General features: G+C 40.4%; 1 protein-coding gene across 6 annotated transcripts in view; it reads left to right on the top strand.

Moving 5' to 3' along the window:
- The window catches only part of ZNF462 (zinc finger protein 462), a 151686-nt gene extending 145374 nt beyond the window's left edge, over window positions 1–6312 (top strand). For all 6 annotated transcript variants that reach the window (XM_025163995.2, XM_025163993.2, XM_025163997.2 and 3 more), the window contains one exon: window positions 3346–6312. In XM_025163995.2, coding sequence (XP_025019763.2) covers window positions 3346–3568 — 223 coding nt within the window. In that variant the 3' untranslated portion in view covers window positions 3569–6312. The remainder of the gene's footprint in view (window positions 1–3345) is intronic.
- The last annotated feature ends 13027 nt before the right edge of the window (window positions 6313–19339 follow it).

Here is a 19339-nt window from a genome sequence, read left to right as displayed (position 1 = left end):
ATCAACTACTGTTCCCAGATCTTTTTAGCAAGTATTTTTACCTAACAAGTTTATTCCCCATCCTATACCCATGTATTTGATTTCTATCTTCTAAGTGAAGAACTTTACACCTGGCTATCAACAGTGGTTTTATTTTTTTCTGTGCCTTCTTGCGTAGTAGCTCCCCTACCCATTTTTGTGTCTTCTGCAGATTCAATAAATATTCCCTCTTCATCCAAATCATTGATAAAAATATTGAAGAATATGAGGTCCAGAACTGAGCCTTGCAACTCTCCACTTGACCATCAAGGAGCAATTGAGGGAACAGTCTTTGAAAACAGGCATTGAGCCAGCTGCATTTCTACTTGATTGTCATGCCATCCAGCCCACACTTAACTAACATAATGATCAGAATGTCCTGGAGTATTCTGTCAAATGTTTTGTTGAAATCAAGATGCATTACTTGGATTATATGACCTTCAAACAGGATAGGTTATGTGCTAAATGCAAAATATTTTAGCACAAAACCCAGGTAGTTACAGCTGGCAAAGTAGTCTGATGACCAACTTTTTAAAAACTCCTGTCTATTCTGTAGACATAAGTCTGGGAGAGTTCTTTTTTCTATGACTATGAATTTAATAAATAAGTAAATACTCTCACACTCTCTATCATCAATTGGTGACATCCATACTGATTGCATTTTTTAAATATGATTTTATTAAACTTTAAAAACACCACAGTTAACATTTCTTTAAAAGGCTTAACTATTAATTTGTTTTACACACACACACACAGACACACACACACACTAAATAGCACTATAATTGTGTGGACTATATTACTATGATTAAGAGGCTAGATGCTTTTAAAAATAAACTCAGCCTATTATATATATAGAAAGAACTGTATAGATGAAAGAAGGGGAAGGAAAACACCTAGGGAGGGGGAAAAAAACCCAAAAGACAAAACCACCCCAGGAAATAGAAATAAAACTAACTAAAACTAAACAAAACCCCTATAATTCAGATAAATAGATTGATGATTCCGTTTTTAAACAACAAATTAAAATTAGACCATGTATGGAATCCTTTTTTCCAGTTTTGCCTTTCCCTTTGATACAAAGTGCATTTGAACCCAGTGCTTTGACAAATTTCTTTCAAACAGCTTTTTTAATCTGGGACACAAGTATTCTTCCATGAGTATTCTTCCATAATTGCCTTTTTCACAACAGTCCAAGAGCAATCTATTTAAAGTTGTTCATAAATTGAAAAATTCTGGATTTGGGGAATATACTCGAATAAAATATTAACCCCCTTAACTACCTCCAAGAACCTGGTTCACCATAGCAATAACATCTAACCATTAAGAAATTATAAGTGGAGACACACATAATATATGTACCAAAGTTCCTTCAAATGTCTTTATATCTTCAGCACAGAAAGCATGAAAGCCAACTTTTGAAAACATTCTTTGAGGGATCAGCATACCCCCCCCAAAAAAAAAGGAGTTTTGCTGAAGTAAAGAAGTTTGTAGATCATAAGAAATGTATTTAATGGTCCTAAAAGCCTGAAGCTCTAAACTGAGCAATTTAAATATTGTTCGTTTTCTATTCCAAATTCCTTGTATATTTTCCAAATTTATTTTGATTTGTTTTTAAATAGTAATAATAAATTGTTGATTTAGTTTCCATAAAGGCCTTCTCTGATACACTCAGAACCCCTGAAGAGGTACAAGGGCGTTGGGACCGAACATTGTACTTAACAATTCTTTTAAATCTATATATTGCTGTTCAGTCTTTCTAGGTATTTCTTTTGTAATATCTCAAATGTTTTTAAAGTATCATTATTTTATATTCACTTAAGAGTAATGATCCCATTATCAACCCTTCCAATCCCCCTCCCAAAAAGTTTCCTTTTTTTAAAGAACTGCTCCAAGTGTCAATTTCTCATGAGAGAAGGAAAAAAACATATTTAAATTTTCTGCTGGAAAAGTAGCTGTGTTTTTACTGTAATTAGAACAAAGAACTTGTCAGGATTACAGTGATACTAAACAATAGCTTTCAAACTGAGCCCACAATGGTAAATAGCCAATAATGTTTTCATCCTAATACATAATTGCCATTAATAGATAATCCCAGTGATATTGTTGAAAATTAGGAAAAGTAAAGTCACTGTCATCATAACTAACAAATAGATCTTCCATAAAATTTAACCATTGATGTACGCATCTGTATCAAATATTTGAGAGGGACTAAAATACAAATCAGTCTTGATACAAAATTCATTTGCCTAATATTAATTCCTCCCCACAAACTTAAGGATATTTTCATCTGCCTCTGAATATCCTCCTTCATCTGGATGATGACATTTTGAAATGTTCTTATCTACTAAACTAGATAGTAATCTCCAACTTATACATTTGACTGTATTCTATATTTTTTGATGTTTCTCATTATTTGGGCATATGCATTATATTCTTGCATGGATTTGTTTCTTCTCTCTAAACTATCTAGTCACTGACATGCAGATAGTCAACCCCCCACCCCAGAAACTCATGCAACCCCCCTGTTTAGGTGAGTATTTTATGCATAGGCTTAAATAGACACTTAGCCCATGAACTCCTTTTAAAAAAAAAAATGGTGCTTTCAAGTCAGTTTTTTTGACTGCTGGTGACTGCCTGGACAAGTTCCTGCAGTTTTCTTGGCAAGATTTTGGAAGTAGTTTGCCCTGGCCTGCTTCCTAGGGCTGAGAGAGCAAGTGGCCCAAGGTCAATCCCTCTCTGGCTTTGTGCCTAAGGTGGGACTAGAACACCCCTGGTTTCTAGCCTGATGCCTTCACCACTACACCGAACTGGCTCTCTGAAGCTACAACAAATTGAACTCCTTAAGCTACAATAAATTGGCCAGTTATTATTAAGTCCCAAACAAAGCTAAATTCTCACAAAGTCTAATTAATCAGCCTTATTGAAAGGAAAAAGGAATTAAGTCACGAAGTCTTGGAAACTAAATACCTGTGCGCTTTAGTCTCCCCCACCCCCAATCCCTGAGTGCATTAAGGTGGGTCCTCCTTGATGCCTTTGTTCCTCTACCTGTCTCTTGATTTAAGGGGGAGCTGGAGAGCCATTTGGAAGATACAAATGGAATATCCACCCGTGCCCATTTTGCCCTGTATTGCAAAAGTATCACCTCATCCCCAGGCTCAGAGAATTCCATGAGGAGGCCATACGACTTGCTAAGTTACTTCTACGGATGAGCGTGACCTCACTCTTCCAAATTTCTAAGCCATGGTGGCTCCACCTAATGAGAAGGGCCGATAGGTCCCCGTCGTGTAGAAATCATCACCTTTCCCCTCATGTCTCAATTTGCAGGGCAGTGAATGAAACCAACCGGGTGATCAGTGACGAAAGCCAGGCCAAAGAGAACGCGGAGGAGAAGGTTAAGGTACCATTGGCAGAAGAGATGGAGAGCAGCCCGAAGAGACTGGTGGACTTTTCCCACAAGAACGAAGCTGCCATCTGTATCGCTGCTGCTGCTGCTGCTGCTGCTGATAATAAATCACTCCCAGAGATGGCAGAGGTCAAAAGTGAATGAGCACCTGGTGTGATTTCAGACAACCTACTTGAACAGTGATAAATGGGGAGGGGGCGGGGAGGGGGACAAGGAAGAATCAAAGCTGCTTTTAGGACTGAATGATCTATTTTCAAAGCACTGGTACCTGTATGTGTGTGTGCGCGTGTGTGCGTGTGTGTACATAGATTAAATTTATTTAATTGAGGATGGTGGAATACATGGCTCCATGACACCCGCACGACTCTTCTGGATCTTGACAATGGGAAGTTACGGTCATTTAGACTTTCAAGAAGCAAATTCCCAGACGCGTCTTGCATTTTGCCTTTGCGCTCCGCCATGGAGACTTTTGGATTCTTTCGACGATGGAAGCGTCCCGAGGATGGAAGAGTGCAGGGGACAACCTTCAGCGCCCGACTTTGGGGCGCTTTTTTTTTCTAGTTTTAATATACATATTATGCTTTTCCAGAGTGACAAAAAAAGAAAAAAGAAAAAAAGAAAGTTAAAAACTGCTTTTGCTTAAAACAGTCACCTGTTTCCTAGTACCTCAGAATTAACCAAGGGAAATTAAAAAACAAAACAAAACAAATCTCTGCATTTGTGAGTACTACCTGTTGTCATTGTGGTTAAATATAGAGAGAGAGACAGACTGCTGGGCAAGATGGTGAATGGAAGAAAAACCACAAAGTTTTAAAAGAAAGGAAAACAAAATTGTGCTCAAAAATCCCTGTGGGGGTTTTATTTCTTAAAATACTGTGATTTTTTTAATTATTTTAGTAAAAAAACAAAACAAAAAAGAGAGAATTCCTAGATATCTGTCTGTGACTTTGTCATCTTTTATTCCAGGTAAGCTTGTTTGTTAGCGTTCAGCTATGATTTTAGGGCGTTGGGTTGGTCGGTCGGTTGGTTGGTTGGGCTTTTCTTTTCTTTTTTTTTAAGACTCATGTGATTGACTCTGTGCCGTTCTTGTTTGCCCCATGTCTACGTCAGCTCAGCCTGAGGGATTACAAATACAGCACAATTAATTTTTTTCCATGTAAAGTAATGTTATTTCCCCCACATTTCTCCTTTTCTCACCCAATGAGATAGGGCTGGGAAGGAGAAGTAGTTCTTGTGAATATATTATTATTATTATTATTATTATTATTATTATTATTATTATTTAGTTTTAAACATGTGGAGATATCAAAGAAGTAACTTTTTTAAAGAAACTCAAAAACAAAAAAACCCTTTAACTAAAGAACCAAACTTACAGCACAGCTATGCAGGTTGTGGGCCGATCAAATGGGTCCTCAGAATCATTCTGTTGCTTGTCCAATTGAACATCTTTCACTGGTTATTATTTTGGTTACTTAAGAACGGTTGCCTTTTTTTTTTATGTGGTGTGTCTTGTTTTGGTACAAGGAGGGTCGGAGGGAGGGAATTGATAACCACATAGTTCTAAAGTTCAGGTAACCCAGTTCTGCAATATTAGGAGCCTCGAGATCTACACTTTGTGGACTTCAAGGAGGGAGTGAAATTATTGCACCACCTCCCATTCTTCACATGAGGGGGAACAGCAGAGCCTAAATAGGAAGAGAAGTTGTGTTTTGAGTTCCTTTTTCATGTAAAAATGTTGGGATATCTTGCATGAACCTGAAGCAGAAGGTCCAGGCCCAGGAAGAATGGTCTGATAGTGAACAAAGGGGTTACTTTCCAAAAGTAGAAAGTACTTGAGTGAAATCTAGTTTTAGAAATGCATGTGTCTCTTTGGGTTGCTTTGCTTTTGTTTTTCCTCTTCCTTTTTTCCTTTTCCTTTTTTTTTTCCCCCCCTTTTTATAATTTTTTTAAACTTGGAGGGAATGGGAGGGGGAGGGATGGGAGACAGGAAGCTGCTGAGAAGCTTTTATCCACACACAAGTTCTCCTCAAATGGATGGCGTAAAAGAGGTTAAGAGAAAACGAATACCATTGCATTTGTGGAGTAAGTGCTACTTGAAAAAGCATGATGTTTTGATTTTGCAGATTCATAGTTTGTGAGGGTGGGCTTTCATTTTGGTTGTGGTTTTCTTTTGTTTTTTGTTTTTTTAATTATTTGGAGGGGAGGGAGAGTCATGTGGCAAACACATTGGAAGGAGAAGTATAAATAAACATTTTGTGTCTGAATGTTTTCTTTTTAATTGGCCTCATATCAAATGTATTTAAACAGTTCCATACCTGGATTGGATGTTTGTAATGGTTACCAAAAATGAAAAAGAAAAAAAAAATGAAATGATTGTGACATGCTTTTATCACTACTTTATTTTTCAAATAACATGTAAATATTGTAATCCATTGGATTTTTGTTTTTTTTTGTTTTTTTGTTTTTGTTTTTTTGTTTTTTGTTTTTTTGCTAACCTGTTAATAAATATATGGGACCATTATCCTTTTTAACAAGTCTAGAATGTCATATTTTTTCTTGTGTTTTTTTCCCTCCCAAATGTATCCCTTGATATATTGTGGACACACATTTTAGATGCATTATTATGATTCTGTTGGCTGTAATGATGACCTAGGATTGAGAATAACATCCTTTTTTTATTTGTTTAATTTATACAGAGGACTTTTTTCAGAGTTTGAGAGAAGGAAATAAATAGCAAAATGATAACCCACTGGCTTCAGAACTCAGTATTTCCTAATTAAAATTAACTACTGCTCAGTGTTTGGTGGGTGAGGCGTGGACGTTCTGAAATGTTGCACTGATAACTTTTTTAAGGCAAAAGAAAACGAATAAAAAATTTTCAAACAGAAGTGTGCGTATGGTTCTCTCAAGTTAAGATATGCTTTGCCTTTCTTTTGTCTTGTTTCAGAACTGAAATATTGGGGGAGGTTCTTTAATTTGATGTCATTATTATAATCACTGGAAGGCAAGTACTTTTTAACAATTGTCAGTCTCAGCTATTTTTTTCCCGGTTAAGTTTGCTTGGATTACTTTTCACTTTTTAGAAGTTTACCGCTCTCTCTCTCTCTCTCTCTCTCTCTCTCTCTATCTTGTGAAAATTAAGTCCCTCATTTGGAGTTAATCTCATGGAATTCCAGATTTTATTCTGAAGAGACATCACCACAGCTCCCATTGAACTTAGCAGGTTTGTAAAACTTTTAATAAAAAAAAATTATATATAAAAAGAACTTAGCAGGTTTGAAACTCATTTAGCTAACATTTAATTAATTGATTTAATTATTTAATTATTGGTAATACCTACATAGTTCTTGCCAGCGGTCAGTTATCCAGGTTAGTGAAAACAAGTTTTCCTAATCAGAGAAACAACCTCACTATAAACCTAGCAAATACCCATAGATGTAGGTTCCAGCAGACGTCTCAAATGAAAATGGCATATTGTATCAACTTAGCTGTTCAAGATTCACCTCTAATTCCATCTAATATCACTCGTGGGGCAGGGAAGGATTGTCATGTGATCCTCTACTTTGATGGCTATGCTGTCTGGATATTCTGGGAATGTCCCCAAAATTCAGGAAAGTGTGAGGAAGGATGCTATAATTCAAATCTCCATACTATTCCCATACCACTTGGGTGCCATCTTGAAGGGCTTTCAGTGAATCCTCTTGCCTTATTTTTTCTTTCTTTTTACTTTACTGTTAATTATGAACCTGTAGAGTTAATAATCAGGGAAGGAAAAATCTACTGGGATGGAGAAGCAATGATAAGAATAGAAGAATAAGAGCAAGAGTAAATGCTTTATTCCAGTGCAATTAAGGACCATCAGGATAGGGAACCTCTCTAGACATTGTTGGACAACAACTCCCATTATCCCTAACTATTGGTCCTGCTAAGTGGGGCTGTAGGAGGTGTCCCAACCCAAAGAGAGAATTGAAGGAACACTGGACCATGCAGGTGTTCAAGGTTTAGTGCAAAAGTACAGGCAGAAGAAACTACCTAAAGAAGTATTTGGGCTTGGAGAGTTGCTTTTTAAGCATGAAAAAAGAGCATTGTATACAGGTAGTCCTTGGGTTATGATGGCAATTGGGACCAGAATTTCTGTCACTAAGCGATGTGGTTGTAAAGTGCAATGTCACATGACTGCATCGCTTAGTGACAGCATTCCCTGTTGCTGTCATTAAGCAAGAACCACATGGATTGTTAAGTGAAGCCCTCGCATAACCATTGCAGTAGGAAGAGGCGCTGAAACCGCATCCCAGGCAAGTAGGTCAGCCAGTGAAAGCTGTCTTATTGTAACCATAAACTTGAGATGTATACTGAAAAATTGCCAAATAAATTGTGAAAGGTCATGCAATGAGCTTTATGGCTAGATAGAGGTTTGAATAAAAGTCTTCCAGCTTTAGCCTGAAAGTCTAGCCACGATAACACAGTGGCCTGAAAAATCTCACCCTTGCTATGACTTCTGCTAACTAGATAAGTGGTCATTTATCCTATGTCATCTGCAGTGGGAAGGTAATGTTAACGTAGCTTAGTTTTCTCTAATCTGTCATCCTCCATTAATCTTACTGAGTGTGATTGCAGAGGACTATACTGTAGTCTCAATGCTTCTGGAAAAATAGTAGCTTGGAAAAGGAGACTGGACAGATTGTTGATACACGATACAGGTAGTCCTTGTTTAGTGACCACAATTGGGACCGGCAACTCATTCATTAAGCAAATTGGTCACTAAGTGAAACTGCAACTGTGCTTATAATCTTTCTTCTGCTCTCCTTTGCTTTATAGACTTGGAAAGGCCATAAATGCGAGGATTGATCACAAGGTTACTTTTTCATCACCCTCGTAACTGCAAACGGTTACTAAACAAGGCAGTCGCTAAACCACGATTACCAGTATATGGAACCCACTGGAAATTCAAAAATGGTCCGTAAAGGATGGTTATGACAATAACTGGTTACTTGCAAATGACTACTATTAGCCACTTGGATGCCCAATTTGATGTGTATAGCCTAAATAGAAGAGAGAGGTTCACATGGCACTCAAAAAGCAAGAGTTGCTGTGTTGATCCAATTGTGGAATTCATACATCAATAATGTCTGATGTACGTTGAATTTGATGTATGTATATACTTCATACTTCAAATTCAAGGAGGAAGCTAATTATCTTTAGTATCAGTATCTATGAGTCAGAATTCTGTGTATAAGCATGTGATTTGTTCTCAGGAAAGAGAGAGAACTTGTCTACAGACAAGAAGATGGCCATGCAAAAAGGTAGATGGCCCATCTTTTCTCTTTGCTGCCCTCTACTGATCCTCTGGAGTTTTGCACCCCAGATCTGCTAGCTTTACTTTTACCAACTGAACTTTGCTAGTTAGCTGGTTTGTTAACTAGCCTTGTTATGTACAGCTACTTTAGTAACATCCACCATCTAGAAGCATGTATCTGTAGAGCCATTATAACTGAGAAGAAATTAATACAACTGACACTAAGAAATAAAAACTAAACCGGCAGTCTTCTCCAACCTCATAACCTCCAACAGGGTGGAATTAAATTCCCATTATACCCATTCCCATTATTTCCAGCAGGGAAAAATGCTGAAAAGGCTGGCAGTTGTAAAATACTGGCAAAGTACTGATACGTGCAGTGCAAAACATTTTTTGTACATATGCAAAAGTATTTTAAAACTATAATAAATAGAAATATAGTGTTAGAATAAAACGAACTTCAGGAACTAACATCAGGGCTCAGCATCGTTGGGTACCTTCTAAATCTCCAGAGCTGCTAGAGCTGTTCCTCCTGGTTGCTGCTGTTCCACCTGCGTTCTCTAAGCCAGTGTTTTTCAAACTTGGCAACTTTAAGATGTGTAGACTTTAACTCCCAGAATTCCCCAGTCCCCACATCTTAAAATTGCCAAGTTTGAAAAACACTGCTCTGAGTATAGTAGTAGTAACAAAAGCAAACAGTATGAGAATCGGTGAGGTGGATTGGAAGAGAGCAAGGCATTAGATTTGGTTGAGATTGGGTGGGACTTTGTGACGTGATGCCTTTAGGAAATGTTAATAGGCTAATTCAAAGGGAATGGGTCCATTCACATTTCCTAAGGGCGTTGTTGTTGTTTAGTCGTTAAGTCGTGTCCGACTCTTCGTGACCCCATGAACCATATTGCGCCAGGCCTTCCTGTCCTTCACTGCCTCCCTGAGTTTGCTCAGTTTTATGCTCATTGCTTCAGTGATGCCATCTAACCATCTCATCCTCTGCCGTCCTCTTCTCCTTTTGCCTTCAATCTTTCCCAGCATCAGGGTCTTCTCCAAAGAGATCTCTCTTCGCATTAGGTGACCAAAGTATCTGAGCTTGACTTCAGAAGCTCCAAAGAGAAGATATTCTTGGATCTCTCAACCCCCATCCCATCAGTTGGTTTGTAAAGATTATTTTAGAATGCTGTAGTTTTGTTTTTTCAAGGAAAGAAAAATCTTCATTTCAAACAATGGGAGAAAAGTGATTTGGATCAGGCACTGCGTTTGATGTGCCCCAGGTTAAGGCTACTGAAGTGGAGTTGGAGGGTTTTCCATCTTTTCCACCTAATAGCTCTGTTGCTAATGGCTGAAGCAAAAGTTTGAGGGTTGGGTGGCAAATCTTCTTCCAAGGATGGATTCCTCTTCAGCTCTGGGAGAAAATTCCAGTAAACCCTATGGTCCCCGGCGTGCCCATCCTCAGTCAAATCAATACTCTTTCTCCCCACCAGTTCTGCAACTGGAATTCAGGGACGTCTGGTTTGGAACATGATGGCTCTAGTGCAGAGTATGCAAAAGAAGTGTTTGCAACCTGTCCTAGGCTAGGCCAAGCAAAGCACACTCTGAAGCAAAGTGGCATCTTCTGCAATGCTCAGGCGGTCTTTGTGATCATGTGGAGGCACAGATAAGTCTTCTGGAAGTGCCAGGAAAGCAAGTATACACAGAGCACCAGGGTCAACCTTTGGAAGAGCTGGGTGAAGTTTCCAAAAGACATCACTTGAATGCTTGGAGGAAGGGTGCTTTGCTTCCCCTAACGCTTGGCAGAGCCCTAGACTCTCTACAACCATCATAATTACTAGCATAGTTACTACAAGAAACTTGCCCAGTCCTCTTTTAAACTCCTCTGACTTAGTGACCTGTAATACATCCTGGGGCAAATTAGTGACCTACTGTGCAAAGATGTGCTGCTTTTGTTTTTCCTGCACTTCCTGCTCATTTATTTCACTGGATAACCTCAAATACTATGACGTATATCCATACCTACTCATCACCCTCTTCCTTTCAGGGTGAGCAATGTTATGGAAAACACAGGAATGGAGTAAGAAAGAGCAAGCCAGATAGATAAAGGCATGAGGTTTTTTTAAAAAAGGTAAATCTAGTTTGTACCAAGACCATTCCTTATGCCTTTCCAAATACAGTGTAGTTCTCTCCTTGCAACCATTTTTGCTCCACACACTGCTTCACTTATTGCCTTTTCTTCTTTATATCTTACTCCCTGACTGTAAGGGAGACAAATGCACCTTCCACATCCATTATTACTCATTCTTTAATCTTCCATTTCTAATTTTAAAAACACAATGAATTTTAGCTGTTCCTTGGAGGTAAGGTTTTTCAGCTTTCTGATTATTCTGGTTGTCTTTTTCTCTTCTTTCTCCAGAAGGACATCCTTTCTGAGATGAGGCAATTAAGATTTACAGAGAATATTCCAAATAGGATTGCCCTGTGGATTTGTACAAAAATGTTACTGCACTGGAAATTTTATCTCATAAGATGCTGTGTTCTTTTGACCCACCTATTTCCCCACCTAACCCTAACAGCAACACAGAGATGCCATGGCAACCCCTTCAGCTGCTTCTCCATGATGTTGCCTTCTTCATCTCATCCCTGCCCACCAGTGAGACACACCTTCAATCGTCCTTAGCTCTACCAGTATTAAAGCAGTATTTTCACCAAGGGCAGTCTCATGGTGGGTAAAATCTGTTAGACTTGGTTACCTGTTGCCTTGAAGAGAAGTCAGGTGGCTGGCAGCAGTTGAGAATAGAGGCAGTAAAGGAGTTGGTGATGGGGACAGCATCTTCCACACCAGTATTGTTTTCTGCTCACTCAAGGGTGAGTGGGTAGCCCTTCAAGTCAACAGCAGGGAAATTAATATAGATAGCATTCCACGGTAAGCATCAAATCTTGGCACAAGTACAAGGACCGAGATTTAGTCAATACACTGGGATTTTCTTCTGGCTGAACATGCTTAGGATTGCTCTGAAATGTAATTAAGGGAAGGAATTGCTTCTGTCAATGTGCACCCCTTTATCACTGAACCCCACTTCCCCATTTTTGTTGCCATTAGTCTACTTAATTTGTGAATTAATTCATAATTTATGGACTTTTAATAACTTGGGTTTTTTTTTCCCATTAGCAAGAATAATGTGGGGTTCATCCAACTCTTATATGACTCATTGCTCCCTGCATTTATGACCAAGTTGCATTCTGAAACAGACGATGGAACTTCATTGCTCAGTGGAATCTAATTACTGCTATCTCAGCTTCTGAAATCATTCTAAAGAATGATTAGGCAGAGCTGATCCCTTAACTCATGATTCTTCTCAGGTATCTGAGAGGTGGAGGGCATTGGGGCAGCATTTGGGAAGCCCAATTACATCATTTCAAAATAAGGGATTCCAAAAAGCTGGAGAGGTCAGCCTCCTTGTCCTATTTTGGAGACATGGGGTATTTATTTGGAGAGAGAACACTTTTAATTCTCCTTATTATCTCAGAGAAAAACTGAAAATTGTCTTTTGGGGGCAGAACAAACTGTAAAGAGACATTAGATTTTAGTAGTCAAACACTAATCAATTGAGTAGCTGAGAATTTTGATGGACTTTGTAAATGGGAGGAATTCATTGTTCCTCTACTTGCTGGGCTTATGGATTTGGGTGTGCCCATGTGGGCTGTTAACTTTTAATTACTCAATCAGCTCTATTTGATGAATTATATTCATTTGACTCTTTAATCTTCTATAAATTGATGGACATTATGCTTCCTTTTGCTTTCCAGAACCAATATTTAACATGGATTAAGTTCTTGATGATGGATTAAATACATAAATTTCAATTAAGAAAGAAAATGTTGTTGGGGGGTTTCAATGTTACATGTTGCCATTTGAACCTTGATATCTATTTTTTTCAATTTATTAATTTATTAAATTAAATGGAGCAAAAACCTGCAGAACATTTGGAAAATATTTCCACTTCCACAGAAGACGCTGTGTATTTACCACCAGAACAGAAGGCCTATGTTTTGCATTAGGGCTGGGCTTCCAAATGTGTTGCTTTATGAATCCCATCATCTCCAGCCAGCAGGGCCAATATGTTACAATGATGGGAGTTGGAGTCCGGCACATCTGAGGGTACCAAGTTGAGGAAACTAGCATTAGATGGCATTTATAAAAGAAAAGGGAAGATTTAGCGGAACAAACAATGCTTGTCTGCCTGACTTTTTTGGGGGGGGGGTCCAATTCTTTCTTCTGTCCCTTTGCCATCTTCCTGTCCTGTCTGCTGGAGCAAGCTCCAGTGAATGAAAAGGGAAAGTGGGCAAGAGTTAGAGAACTCCAGGCCCACAGCTGTATCTTAATTCTTCTGCAGCTGGAGGCTGTGAGAGAGGCAGCATGATTTTCCGGCTGCAACCTGGCAACCCTATTAGCAATTAACTTAATGCATCCACCCCACCCTCTTTTTTTTTTCTTTTGTACTGATACTGTGGCTTAATTCAATTTACACTACAGAGTAATTGGATTAAGGGGAAAATTCTGATCAGTTTTTTGTATCAAATCAAGTGGATCCCATCCAAGCTGTCAGTTCCTATCCATCACTGTTGTGCTTTAAGGGAAAAGTTGCTGTGTTTAATCTTGAAAATGCAGGCTGGGAATGACACTTTCAGGACTTTATTTTTTATTTTTTATTGGTCCTGAACAGACCCACAGGAAGCAAAAATTTGGAAGGTAACACTTTCCTTTGTGCGGATGGGCAGTTATACGGGAAAGATCAGCTACTCAATTTCTGCACATATAAAAAAATGACCTTTGCTAAGCTGGTCACCCGTGCTTCGATTAGGAACAGAGAGAAGAGAAAATGGGGAATAAAACCCAATTCCCTAGTCCGTGGTCTTCACTTTTAGATAACTAATAGCCCTCAAGAGAGCCAGACTGGTATAATGGTTAAGGCACCAGGCTAGAAACTGGGAGACCATGAACTAGAATAGCTCCTGCCAGACAATGTGAGTTAAGACTTGATTTTTTCCCAGTTTAACTACTGCTTCCTTACAGTGCAACAGGACTGGAAAAGATTGCAGTCTGAAATCCTGCAAAATTTCTAGCAATCAGTGATGACAATTTTGAGCTCACCAGACCAGCGTCCAGCTGTGTATAAGACCACTGTCTTTATTCTATTTTACAATATGGAACTTTTTTCCCAGACAAATCCCATGAAGTCGCCATATTTGGGGGCGGGGGGAGGAGGAATGTAAGTTTCCCCAAATTATCCACTAGCCCACTCAAAAGGAAAACAGACAGGTAAGTTAAGGTGGTGTGTGGTAAATGCAGCTTTGCCTCCTCCCCCATCCATTTCCCCCAATTTCTGAACGCATCCATGCTTGCTTATACAAAACCTTAAATATCAAAATATATCAAAATATTTTAAAAATCAGCTCCTCCAAGCAAGAATGCCAGTGTCACAAGCAAAGACTGTTTTATGAATGGTTTCTGCTAATAAGCTTTTGATCGCCGACGCTTCATTTCTTCCTGAGCTCATTCTTCAGGATCTCCCCCCATCCGGCCTAAAACTACTCCAGCTCCCATGGGGCATGGTCCCCACTCATTGCAGGCAAGGCTTATTCAATAAACCAGAGGCACCCCATGGCTTAGCTCCTTAGGCCACGGCAGGGAGTCCCCCTCAACACGCAGCTCTCCAGGGACTCGGCAGGTCAACTCCCAACCTGCCCGGCCAAGAGCGAGGGAGGCCCCCAGATGTGCCTGCTCAACATCTGGAAGGCAATCTGTTGGAATGGCGTCACCTTCCCTGCTAAATACAGCAGCACTGCTGCCTCAGAGACAACATCTTGCCAAAGTAATACCGAAGAAATGAATACTTACCCGGGGGGGGGGGATAGTTCACTATTCAGTGTAATGAGAAAAGGAGCAATCGCCACCATGATCCTGCTGTTGCGGCTTTTCATTTCGAGAGAGCAAAACAGGGCCCATCTTGGCCCAGCTCTGTTCCGCTCTGCGCAGCCTCGAGCCGCGGCCGGTCCGCCTTGGGCAGCGGCTTCACATCAAGGCCAGCGACCCGCAAGGAAGCCTCAGAGCAGCCTCCAAGGAGAAGCTGCCCAGCGCCATGTCTTGTGGCCAGTAAGGGGGAGGGAAGAAGCATGGCTGCTTGACTGCTTGACTTACATTGCTGCAAGACGGTGCTTTCTTTGAATTGCCACAGAACTGGGTTCACGTTTTCCTCAGCAATAACCGGCCTGCAAAGTGTTGGCGGGTAGGAGCCCACGGAAGGAGGAAAGCCTGTCCCTAAAATCTTGTGTTCCCTTTGCACTGCCCTTTGTCCTCTCTGTGTCCTTTTGCTTCGCTCTGCCTTTTCTTTCTTCTTTCTCCTCACAGCAAAGGTTGGTCTCCATCCGCCATCGCAGCTCTTCACAAAGGCTTCCTACGGTGCCTTTGATTTCATTTCTTCCTGGTCTCCTCCTTCCACGGAGCCACTTCAAACTCTGCCTGAAGGGGTTCTTTTAACTGATAAGACTCCAAGTAGTTTTGCTAGACTTCCTGCTCTGAGATGATACACACACTGCACATGCTCAGAGACTCCCTGACGTTAGGAGGAGGTACTGTACAGAGTACAGTATAGCAATGATCTGTATGTTCTGGATTGCTCTCTCATTTCCCATTTAATTCTCTCCCTCCATCTTTCTCTCTCATGAACTAACAATCTCTCTCTCTCTCTCGTTCACTTTCTTTTAATTTCTTCCTACATTCACCTCTCCCTCCATCCTTTATGTAACTTACACTATAATTTCAATAATGGCTCCAATAAATCATGGAAGATGATAGAGTATGATTCATTTGGAACGGTAACAAAAGTTTCCCTCCCCTTCCTCATCAGGGCCAATTCTCATTCATTCAGAGAACGAGTCCTTAAACGATGCCAATAGTTCATTCCACTTTTAAACAGGCCTTTTCCACTCTACATTGTTCATGTTGCTGGTGTTTTGTGAAAAAGAAAAAAGAAACAGGAAAATGCCTCAGCACCATCTCATTTTTTTAAAGAAAAGTTTTCATTTCAGAATAATAAACGGAATGCCAATATTTGAAAATACATACTTTTTTTGTTTGTTTTTTAAAAAATCAGTCTCAAACATATTTGGCCTGCTGCTAGGCTATGTCCCCAATGTAATGGGCACCAAATTTCATGAAACCAAAGAATGATTTAGATAGGTTGTTGGGTATAGTAAGGCTGTTCAAAACCTTAAGGCTTCAGAATAGATTCAGGAAAGGTGTTTTGTTTAAATAGGCCCCAACTATTTAAAGCAGCCATTTCTTTTCTGAAACCAGGTGGGAGCTGCAGAAGGCAACTATGAAATCCTGAGAAATGTTTTAAAGAGTTACAAACAGGTTTGTGCTCTAAATATCGTCCTCTAGATTATTTCCATAGCCCTGATGCTCATTATTTCAAGAAAAACCCTGCTGCTATATTAGCAGCGTCTTATGGACACTCTAGGCTTAGAGAGGAGGCCAAGATGCTTTTGACTGCATTATATTTGATCCAAATTCTTACCAACAGAATCTTGCAATCCAACTTCCATACTGATCCTAAAAGAAAACAAAGTTCCTTCCCTATATTTTAAGTGGGAGAATCATAGAATCAAAGGGTTGGGAGGGACTTTGGAGGTCTTCTAGTCCAACCCTTTGCCCAACACAGGAGTCTTCATACTATCTCGGACAAATGGTTGTCCAATCTTTTCTTGAAAACCTCCAGCAATGGAGAGGTCTTCCATTCGCAGATAAACATCCCTACCAGGGTCCCTAGAGAAGTGTGTGAAGAGCCTCCTGTAAATGTAGAATCCAGGCATTTTTCTAGCATCCTCACTCTCAATGAGCAGAAGCAATAGCCAAGTCTTATCTTCTACCTCATTGAAAATATACACCTACTACATGTGCAGAGGCTGTCATACTGTCATCTAAAGCCACCTTCAGTGGTAATGGACTGTTGCAACATTTCATATTTGAATAGGACTAGAAGCCCTAAGGATACTTGCTTGGAATCAAAAACCAAGAATCAAGAAGTAAGCTCACATACGTTTATGTTTGCTGACTGATTATGGGCCATCAGGTTGGTGCTGACTCTTAGCAACTGCATAGGTAAATTTTCTCCAGGACGATCTGTCCCCAACCTGCTCCTTTAGGTCTTCTTAATGTGAGCATTGTACTATGGAAATCACAGCCAGCTTCTTCTTTGAGAGGGCCCTCCGCCTTAAGAACTCCAGTAGCCACCCTATTTTTCCATCTAGATTAATTTCCATCTAGATAGAGAAGTAGCTGAATGGAGACAGTGCTTGTTTGATGATGGCCTTGCTCTCGGTCACTCACACCCTGATCTCTTCCGGATTGGATTACTGCAATGCCCTCTACAAAGGGTTGCCCTTGAAGACCATCAGAAAACTACAGCTGATCAAGGATGCAGCAGCATGCACAGTTTTAGAAGCCTCACAGTTTGCCCATGTTGCACCACTGCTGCAAAAGTTGCACTGGCTTCCAGTTTCTTTCTGGGTGCTATTCAAGGTACTGATTATCACCGTTAAAAACCCAAAGGGCACAGGGCCAGAATACTTGAGGGACTGCCTTTCCCTGAAGGTGTCTGACTGCTCCACTAGATCTGATAGGGTGGGTGCCCTCCAGGTCTCATCCCTCAAATGTTGCCATCTAGCAGCGCATCTTCTCGGTAGCAGCCCCTACCCTTAGGAACACCCGTCCCCCTGAGATCCGGCAGGCCCCTACCCTCATGGCCTTTCGAAAAGCTATAAAGATCTGACTTTTCCCACAAGCTTTGAAGCAATGTGAGACTAGAACCCAGAGAAGCTCTACAGTTGATACATAAGTGTGTGGGTGCTGCATTTAGGGTGCTGGGTATGTTCTGTTTTTGTTGTTTTTTATGCTTTTTTATTGCTTTTGTTCTTTTAGTACTGTTGAAAGCCATCCCAGGTTGTGTTACATAAGATGGACAACCATACAAATCTTTTAAATAAATTAATTACTTAAACATGTAAAATGGCTGCCTCTGGATATTCATTGGATGCCAGAAAACAGCAATGAAATCAGCAGTAGTAAACTCTTGGCAGTTCTCTGATGAGGCCATCTAATAGTGCCAAGCTTGATGGAAGCTACAAAATCATTTGAACTTGACTCCACATCCATCCATGCCGAGCTATGAACTCAGCTCTTGAGATCAGGGCATTTGGCCATCTGAGGAAGACAAGATGGTGGTCCCCCCCCCCCCCCGCCCATTCCAGGAGCAAAAGCTGACTCTACAACATTTTGCTCCAACACTATCTCAGGCCAGATCTCAGGATGACACAGATTGTGAGGTACACAAAAATTTATTCTCCACCAGAAGAACATGTCCAGAGAGCATCACAGAAGGAGCCAGGGGGCTGCAGCTCTTTCCAGCCACCAGTATCATCGGCTGCCTGATGGTCACTGTACTATGGGGCCAGAACCAGCCTTGAGTTCAGCTGCAACCTCAGGAGGAGAAAAGATGGGGGTGTAACTCTTATTAATGTCCATGAACAGCACCTTATTTCCACGCTGACCTTAGTGCACATGCCAGAGGTCCATTAAAATGCTGATTAAATAGATCAACAAGTGCTTTGGCAATAATTTGATATTTAATGTTCAGCTTGCTATTAAAATGCTAATTAAATGTTTTAACATGCCACACATGTTTTATGTATTAATAAGCAATAAGCATTCAACTTACACTTCTTGTGTGATTTAGAATTAATTGAAGGGTAGTGAGGGTTCCTCCGTTATATACCTATTAAACCCCTGTAACTGCTGTTTTTACAGTTGATTGGTGTTCATTTAACATACCATAATTGCTCTTTAAATACGTTAAGTGCGTCTTTGAGACAATTTACAGTGTAGCGGTTTCCCAGCAGTATTCCTCAGAGGTATATGCAAAGTGGCTTCTGTGCTGGAATTCTCCTGAAATGCGTGGCAGATTTTTTTTCCCCCTCTTGCATTGCGAGTGAAGTGTGAGGGCACGGGGGGGGGGGGCGGGGGGCGGGGGAGAGACTCTGTCGTTGCAAGCTGAGAATCTCAAGAGGAGAAACTGGTTCCCTGGTTGCTAAAACAATGGATCACACCTCCCATAGGCTGGGGGTATGGGGGGGGGGGCTAATAGAGATGTTTCACTGGAAAGCCAATTAGACTGCATGAGATAATGAAGGCATCTGTAAGTACTATGTGCTCTTTGGGGAAAGCTGTGTCTGTCTGTTGTATGCGAATCTTGCCAAATCTTAGTAATGCCGTCATTGCAACAGCCGTGACTGTTGTCTAACTTGGCTGCTTCTGTTGTTCTTTTTATTGACTTTCCCAAAGGAGGGAAACATTGAACCAAGTTCATTTCAAATGTGTCTATGGGGCTGATTCCCTCTTGGTGGTTTTTTATTGTTTGTTGGGGGTCTTCCTTCCTCAGGCCTAATAGGAATAACTTTGGCTTGCAGTTGTGCTGCACTCAATGGGACTTCAAAATATTCATAGGTGTAATGGTATGTGGGAATGACCTTGGGAGACAGAGGGAAGAGCTGCAGCCAGGGGAGTGGTT

The sequence above is a fragment of the Python bivittatus genome, unplaced genomic scaffold, assembly GCF_059951505.1.
Source record: "Python bivittatus isolate LINGU-HERP-01145 unplaced genomic scaffold, Pbiv_v1 ctg000850_np1212, whole genome shotgun sequence".
Classification (NCBI taxonomy): Eukaryota; Metazoa; Chordata; class Lepidosauria; order Squamata; family Pythonidae; genus Python; species Python bivittatus.
The sequence above is the reverse complement of the archived record's forward strand: the minus strand, read 5'-3'. Positions and strand labels throughout refer to the sequence as shown.